The following is a 9,063-nucleotide window of genomic DNA, read 5'->3' on the forward strand; positions in this document are numbered from 1 at the left end:
ATATAATTTATCTGTTGACAGATTAGTCTTCTACTAGATTGTGAACTTTTTGAGGCCAGGAATATTGGCTTATTTAACTTATTTCCCCAAGGTAGACCCATTGCCTGGCCCAAGAAAGGCATTCAGGAAGTGTTTTTTGATTGAATCAGTGGATCTAAAGTGATTGGGAAGATTTGGGAAGACGATAAATAATCTCCTAGATAAAAACAAACATTATAAAATTTTATACACTAAAAATATAATTCTGGCCATTTTTTCTTAATGAATGACTCAAAAGTACAAGGGTTCCTTTTTGGCCATTAAAGATAGTGTTCCTAGGACTCTGGGTCTCAATTAAAATCTGCAGTGCATTATCATACAGAATTAGTATTATAAATGTAAGGTTCTTGGACTAACTCAAATGAAAATTACTAAGTTGACTCTGGATTCTGTCTTGACTAAAGTTCATTATTTGCTTTTCTAGACTGATGATGGAGAAGATGATCTGAAAAAAGGTACACAGTTATTAGAAATATACGCTCTGGAAATTCAAATGTACACAGCACAGAAAAATAACAAAAAACTTAAAGCGCTCTATGAACAGTCACTTCACATCAAGTCTGCCATCCCTCATCCACTGATCATGGGAGTTATCAGAGGCAAGTTTGGTTTGGAGAGGGTGGGTGGGCAGTGTCATGGGAAGATATCAAGGTGTCATGCACATAACTGAATGACTGAAGGTTGTTTCTGTTTTAGTGAAAATAATTGACAAAGTAGTGAATCAATGACATGATATACCGTGTTTCCCCAAAAATAAGACCTAGGCAGACAATCAGCTGTAATGCATCCTTTGGAGCAAAAATTGATATAAGACCCGGTATTATATTATAGTATATTATATTATATATTATATTATACCTGGTCTTATAGTAAAATAAGACCGGGTCTTATATTAATTTTTGACCAAAAAATGCATTAGAGCTGATTGTCCGGCTAGGTCTTATTTTCAGGGAAACACGGTAGGCTTTAAAAAAAGTTAGGATAAATTTTTGTCTTGTGAAATATATATCAGTGAAGATATTAGTAAAAAAATCACCATCAGAAGTGCTATTCTAGAATTATAATGATGTTTGTAAAATTACTTTCTACTTCAGTTGAGAAGAAAGGCTTGCAAATGGTTGTTTGGCTGATGCTTAATGAAGAGCCTGCTTTTTAGTATTAAAATGTGTACCCTGGGGCTAGTATCATTCCTGTTAATAGAATTAAAAGACTAGAAGCCATTGAAATAGTTTCTGTTTGATTTTTATAAAGTGGTCAATCTTGTTACTGCAGAACTGAAAATGTCCTCGTCTCTCCTGTTTTCTCCTTTACAGAATGTGGTGGTAAAATGCACTTGAGAGAAGGTGAATTTGAAAAGGCACACACTGATTTTTTTGAAGCCTTCAAAAATTATGATGAATCAGGGAGTCCAAGACGAACCACGTGCTTAAAATATTTGGTCTTAGCAAATATGCTAATGAAATCGGGAATAAATCCATTTGACTCACAGGAGGTATGTGTATGCTCTAGTTGTTCATTTCTATCAGCTGTCTTTTGTGGAAATAAACTTTGTACATATACATAGTTAATTCTTTTTTTTACTGTGTTTAGGCCAAACCATACAAAAATGATCCAGAAATTCTAGCAATGACGAATTTAGTAAGGTAAGATTTTATATTTCAGTTAAGGTAAACTTCCTTAAAGCAGTGAATAAAGGGGAGAGAAAAAAAGAGAACTTACCAGAATTCAGTTAATTTTCAACAATTACTCTTATATTTTGGTTTGAAATATACCAAAGTTTGTGAAAGGTTTATCTTCTGAAGTCATTTATTATGCTCTTTCTGTTAGTCATGAGATTTTATAAAGTATTTGCTGCTTTCTTTTTCTTACCTGTTTGTGTTTGCTGTTTTTCAGTAGAAACTGATTATAGATGTTTTAAAACAATTTCACAATGTTTACTCTTTCTACCTGCCATAATCCAAAGTGAAATTATGAATTGATCCACATAAGTCGAGAACTTTCAGTAAGACAGTTTCTTTACTTACATGTTTTCTCAGTTGAAGAGATAAAAAATCACTCATAAAAAAAGTTTACATGAGATAATTTTCGAAGGTAAGGAGCCAGAGGGGTCATACTGGTAAGAAACCCAAGAACCTGTTGGTGTTTTCTATGGAGAAAGATATGGCTGATGATGTTTAGCAACGGAAGAGCCTACCAGATCAAATATATGGTGATAGAAAGCACTGACTCTGGGTGGTGAACACACAGTGTGAGATATAGGTGATGTATTACAGAATTGTACACCTGAAATCTATGTAACTTGATTAACAGTTGTCACCCCAATAAACTTTAATTTAAAAAAAGAAAATTATTAACATAATTAACATTAAACAAAATTATAGTAGATTAAAAAACAAACGAAAAGCCTAGACAAGTAGGTCTGTTTTTGCAAAAGAAATCAGTGAGCAAGAATAATTTTCCTTTGTACCAGGAATAAATGGAGCCTAAGCTTTTATAGGCTTTCTTTGTAGGAAAGTATGAAAAACTTACTAGCCTTCTTCAAGTCCTTTGTTTTAGAGTACAGCTGAATGTACCAAGGCAGGAAGAATGCAGTCAGGGACATAGGGCAGAGGTTTTTGCAGATATATGTAGATAATTTAGATGACCAGACACTTTCTTACTAGTCTTTTTCATTAAAAAAAAAAAAAAAGTACTGTTAGGCTATAAATTATGGGTCATCTACATATAAATTTTATGTACTTAGAGAAAATGGCTATTTCATAATATTGTTTAAGTTCCTATGTAAAATGTCCTCATTTACTTTGTTTTTACTTGGCTATGATTTTTCAAGTTAATTAGGTTTTCTTTTTTAAGGAAAGCTTAATTTTAGCTGTAAAAAATAGTGATTTTATTTTAAGGGAACTAGTAGGAATGATTAGGGCATAAAAACCCTAAATTGCAACATTAAAAACTCAATTTCTTTGTTGTTTATGTCTTTATTCTGTGTAATATATATATTTGTTGAATTAAGTTGATTTCAGTTGCAGAGAAATTTCTCCATCTTTATATCAAACAATTTATTCCATCTACATTTGGCCACATTAAGAGATGATTTTTTTTAGAAATTAATTAACTTCGTAATACTTTTTAAAAATTGTTTATTTAGTTAAATTGCTAACGCAACAGTTTAAACTTTTAAAACCTCAATATTGAGGAAAAGTTTTGCCCTAGACATTAATATTTTATCTAAATTAAATTGGTTAAATAGATTAAAGTGGATTAAAGGACTGATTCATCGGACCTTTAAAAAATCATAGCTATATTTATTAATATATATTTACTATATTTTAAACTTTACTCCAGTAAAGCCTCTGTGTTGGAACTAGGAAACTTAAAGTGGTAAATTTTGACCCAAACAAGTGGTCTTTGGTGTCCCACATTTTGTGTAAGATTTTTTTTTTATTGTTTTAAGCCACTCAAGTAGTAGAAGAATGTCTCTTGGTTTTAATATACTCGTACGTGTGTACAAGTGTTTTCACTATTTGAATATATCCTCCTATAGTATATTACAATAATATATTTGGGTAGGTAAGAAAGTAATGCTTCCTAATTTTATCTTCCTAGTCAGTTGCCAGCAGACTAGAGGAAACTAATTCCTGTTGAAGCACTTGAATCACCTGCCCCTAACATGAAGTTACATTGCGACCCAACAGATGGAAGCACAGCAGAGGGCGTGCAGAATGGCTGATGATATGTCTTACATATAAAGCAGACAGTGGTGCCATTTCCAGAAGGTTGGCTTCTTCCTTCTCAGCACCCTTAGCAATCCCCATAGTGCCTTCTAGAATTATTTCAGGAGTAGATACTAGACACCTCAGAGAATCATGAAAATAAATCAGCCTTTGGCCTTCTGCAACAGAGTCCATTGCTCTGTGCTTTGTGTGCGTGGCACATTTGGCACTAATGACCCACCACTGATACAATTTTCTGCTACATCGCTCAGTGGAATTTTCAAGTTAGAGAAAATTGGGAAACAAATTCCCTTTGAAAAGTTTTGGCAGTTGCTGGTAGCTTTCTAGAAGAAAAAAATTAGGAAGCTGTATTTCTGAATAACCTTTAGAGAGGATATACTGTATTATTTGAAAGACAAGGCCAAACTCCTCCAAACAGTGGTATGCATGAAATTGAGTTAAATACACAGGGATTAAATACACAGTTTAATTTGAAAGCATCAAACATTAAACTGATGTCAATTAACAATGCTAAGATTTAAATGAGCTACGTATAAACATATAACCCCAAAACATAAAATACACTTCCTTTATAAAACTGAAAGCATTAAAAAAGAAACTCATTTTATTTGGAGAAGGATGTGTGTGTAACGCTGATTTCCATGACAGAAATTATAGTTTAATTTAGAATTTTGCATTTAAAATTGAGAAACAGGCTCTTTGGATTATCTGATTTTAATACATGACGACTTCTTCATGTTTGACAAAATATATACTTTTCTTTTTCTGTTAGTGCCTATCAGAATAATGACATCACTGAATTTGAAAAGATTCTGAAAACAAACCACAGCAACATCATGGATGATCCTTTCATAAGGGAACACATTGAAGGTATATTCTTTCTGCTAACTGAATTCTATTTCTTTGTCATTGTCAAACAGTGCTTCTTAATGGAGTTGAGTAGAATCAAGCTGTTTTTCTTCTGTTTATTAAAAACTATAGAAATGTTTCTAAATGTTGTCAAGGAATAGGATACTCCCTAAAATTGTAAAGGTGTTTTAGAGATCATTAGCCAGGGCTGCCCTGGTGGTCCAGGTGGTTGGGTTGAGGTCGCTGGTTCAATTCCCACATGGACCAGTGAGCTGTGCCCTCTACAGTTAAGATTGTGAACAACAGCTCTCCCTGGAGCTGGACTTCTTACAGTTGGTGTGGACTGCTGTGGGCTACCCGTGCTGGCAGGAGTGGCCAGCAGCCAGCGAGAGCGGTGGGCAGCCATGAGCTACTGAGTGGCCGACCAATGACCAGCGACTGACTTCCTCAAGCCGGGGGGAACGCAAGGCTAATAATACCAGCATGGGCCAAGGAGCTGTGTCCTACACAACTAGACTTAAGAAACAGTGGCTTGAACTGGAGTGGGGAAGAGGGGTGGCCGAAGAAGGGGAGAAAAATATCGTTAGCCAGTTTCATGTTTTTTAACATAATCTGTTTCATGTTATTAACATAATCAAATTCTTATATGATGGCCATTTGATTTAAGGTGGCTATCTGTCCCTTTTACCTTTTAATTCTAATTTAGATATTGTTGAATGTTTATTACTGGTGTAGCTTCAAAGTTAATTTTTAGGATTTATTTTTGACAAGTAACAAAAACTTTGAAAACAGCCTGCTATAGATAATGCTGAGATGCATTTACTTTGAAAGGTAGGCTAACATTGTAACAATAAGTATATGAGATTTTTAGTAAGTTCTATTGGATTCACAAAGACAAAAATCATTCCTTTGTTCTGGGGCCTCTTTTATACCTCCAGTGTTTCCACCTGTTCTGGAGCTATTTGAGGGTTTTTAAATGACCATTTAGAACAACTCATTCAAATACTTAAATTCCGGATGCATCAGGAAAATCTGAAGAATACTTTTGAAGTAATGTCCTTTTGTTCCCCACCTTCCTTTTTCAACACTTTTTTTTTTTTTTTTTTAATTTTAATGGGGAATATTGGGGAACAGTGTGTTTCTCCAGGGCCCATCAGCTCCAACTCATTATCCTTCAGTCTAGTTGTGGAGGCGAAGTTCAGCTCCAAGTCCAGTCACCATTTTCAGTCTTTAACTGCAGAGGGCACAGCCCACCATCCCATGTGGGAATCGAACTGGCAACCTTGTTGTTCAGAGCTCGCGCTCTAACCAACTGTGCCATCCAGCCACCCTTCGACAGACATTTTTAAAGTTCTTATATAAACGTAGAATGATACTGTGCTTTGTGGAAATAGAAAAATGTAGAAACCTTATGCATGAACTCCAATCCAGTTTAAAAAAAAAAAAACAACTTGTATGTGAAGAAGTGGGGGAAATTATAAAATTATTGTGTAAAATATAATATTTTGGGTTTTAAGAGAGCATAAAATAAGGAACTTGACTAGTGTAAATCCGAGCTTCTTGAAAGATGTTAACTATAGAGGAAATGATGAGCAGTGGAATATTATTTGAGAAGGCAAGGGGATGTTTTAGGTTGTCACAATATGAGCAAAATCAGGGAGGTGGGAACAAAAAATTATGGGAGAAGCAGCCTCTAATCATGCTGTTCATCTGTTAGACCCAAATATTTTTAGATCCAAAAATCTTATGTTTTTACTAGACAGAAGGGTGTATTTTGAGACAATTATATAGTTAATTAATATGCTTTAAAAGTACATAATGATTCATATAGATATACAAACTTAAATACAAATATATTATCTTAATTCTTGTCTTTCAGAGCTTTTGCGAAACATCAGAACACAAGTGCTCATAAAATTAATTAAGCCTTACACAAGAATACATATTCCTTTTATTTCTAAGGTACTTATATTCGTGGATTTTAATATTTATACCTTATAGTTATAGATGCAATATACCTATCTTTCATTTAAAAGAGTAATTCTAACTTGGTAACATTTTGTAATATTACATTTCTTAAATACAGTGTAACTTCATGGCTTTACTTTTAATGTGAATTTTTCTGTGTTTCCTTGGTACACAAATTGAGTTAACAGAAAAGGAATAAGGATCATTAAATTTCTTTTTCAAGATTTCTTCAGCCTCAGAGAAAATTATAGAAGAGAAAATAGGGGCTAAAATATGTAATTGATGAAAGGTTAACCCCAACCACTATAAAACTGTGGTAGGAATATACTTTAAAAGTTACAAAGTTAAATTTTGTCAGACCTGTGTTCTCAGACATATTGTGAAGTGATAATGAAATTTCTTTTAAATTTCCTCTTCCCTAATTTTCTGTAACTGGTGAAAATGAATATAAAATCAGAATAATTGTTTATGTAAAGTCATAAGTTAACTAGAATTATAATGAGTCTTTTGTCTTAGGAGTTAAACATAGATGTAGCTGATGTGGAGAGCTTGCTGGTGCAGTGCATATTGGATAAGTAAGTACTTGGCTATTTTTTATCACAAAATGTTTAGGACTTTCAAGTTTGAATAATGATGGCAAAGGTAGAAGGTGAATTCTCGATTTTTCATAAAAAGCACCCTCTGGCAATGCTTTTCTGTTAAAAGAGATTTATATATGTATATGTGATGGTTTTTTGATAAATGAATGAGGATATTAAACACATGATCTCTGAAAAAGTTTTAAATGGTTTTTCAGAAGGATTTCTCATTCAGTATATGACCCATATACAGCTAGAGAATTATTTAATGAGTAATATTTTTATGTATAAGTATAGTATATAATAATTTTGAACTTATTAATATCTTTCTTAAAAGCAGCATATTTAAAGCTTCACAAATCACACTTGCTCTTAATTAATTGGATATGTCTATGTCTTATGGTTCTTTCAGTGAAACTGATAAAAGGTAGCTGAAATAAATCCGGTTTCTGTCTAGAGTTTGAATAAAGTAGTGAATGTTATAATTAATCCTAAACTCAACCATTTAACATAGGCAGCAGTGTTTTCTTTTGCATTTATTGATATTGTGAATATTTTATGAAATATTAGTCTAGAAGAGATGCTTAATGAAAATAGTTTAGACATGCCTTCTTTTATTTATTTCCAGCACTATTCATGGCCGAATTGATCAAGTCAACCAACTCCTTGAATTGGATCATCAGAAGAGGGGTGGTGCCCGATATACTGCACTAGATAAATGGACCAACCAACTAAATTCTCTCAACCAGGCTGTAGTCAGTAAACTGGCTTAACAGAGAACAAGCTTTTACAGACATACTTAAGGCAACAGTGCAGAGATGTAATTCTTAAAAGAACTGGGAATGGCAAAACTACTGTCGGTTGATGTGTCCTGAAAATTATTGGAGTTATGGCAGAAGTGCTTTTTTTGATCAACTGGTTTGTGTTTTGCTACTGCATTTATCCCAAGAAAAACAGCTTTAATCTCCAGAAGAAAACCAAAATGCCATGGGATTTATGCTGTATTGACATCTTGCCCTAAACATACAACATCATAGTAATTTATCATGGGCAACATGACCAGAGAGAAGATTTTTGTCATGATTTTAAATACACTGACACGCTACTGTTGGTTAAATTTAAACATGTTTTACCTGCAGAAATTCTCTCACAAATAACCTGCAATAACTTGAAATGCATACCCTTTTGAACACTTCCTTTTCTCATGTATAAATTAAAATGTTTGCTGCATTTTGCAAAATGTCAGTTCTCCAAAATGTGTCCATATATTTCTGTACCTGCAGTGTAGTAAAGGTTTAGATGAAACCCTATAATTATAGTGGCATACTGTCACTTAGGTTTCAAGCAGCAAAATAAACAGTGCAGCTCAGAAATTGTAGTTTGGTTCTTGATGTGTTTTTATTATACTTGGGGTTTTTGTTTTGAGTTTTAGTACCTTAGAAATTTCAGATTTTATCTTCAGTTAACAATTTTAAAAAGCCTGGGAGCAAATAATTTATTTGCTTTCAAGTTTTTTAAATAAGTCTTTATTCATAAAGTAAGTAGAACTAGTTTCTAACAAAACACTTCCATAGTACTTACTTTGACAGTGATGCTTTAAAGGAATAAAATTCTTTTTTTTAAGAATGATATTCCTTTTTAAAAGAATAAATTCTAACTCTCAGAATGTTAACTTTAAACAAATATGCCAGAACATAGACAGCTAAATGAATGTTACCTCGCATAGTGATCATGCTGGAAAATTATTTCCTAATTCCAGCAATTTATCATTGCTCAAAAGATCTTGGGTTTTGCTCTTTTAGAATTGCATTCAGAGCTAATTTAAGTCACACACACTATTAACTTTATGATTATACATTGTTTATTTTTTTAAAAATGTATTACCAACCTTAATTGTT

At 33.1% G+C, this 9,063-nt stretch overlaps 1 protein-coding gene across 2 annotated transcripts in view; it reads left to right on the plus strand.

The window, feature by feature from the left end:
* The window catches only part of COPS2 (COP9 signalosome subunit 2), a 29,053-nt gene extending 20,510 nt beyond the window's left edge, over positions 1–8,543 (plus strand). For both annotated transcript variants that reach the window (XM_019730678.2, XM_019730679.2), the window contains exons 7-13: positions 464–638; positions 1,353–1,531; positions 1,630–1,682; positions 4,543–4,640; positions 6,499–6,581; positions 7,104–7,162; positions 7,794–8,543. In XM_019730678.2, coding sequence (XP_019586237.1) covers positions 464–638; positions 1,353–1,531; positions 1,630–1,682; positions 4,543–4,640; positions 6,499–6,581; positions 7,104–7,162; positions 7,794–7,938 — 792 coding nt within the window. In that variant the 3' untranslated portion in view covers positions 7,939–8,543. The remainder of the gene's footprint in view (positions 1–463; positions 639–1,352; positions 1,532–1,629; positions 1,683–4,542; positions 4,641–6,498; positions 6,582–7,103; positions 7,163–7,793) is intronic.
* Positions 8,544–9,063: the final 520 nt, after the last annotated feature.

Source organism: Rhinolophus sinicus, linkage group LG03 (genome assembly GCF_036562045.2).
Source record: "Rhinolophus sinicus isolate RSC01 linkage group LG03, ASM3656204v1, whole genome shotgun sequence".
Classification (NCBI taxonomy): domain Eukaryota; kingdom Metazoa; phylum Chordata; class Mammalia; order Chiroptera; family Rhinolophidae; genus Rhinolophus; species Rhinolophus sinicus.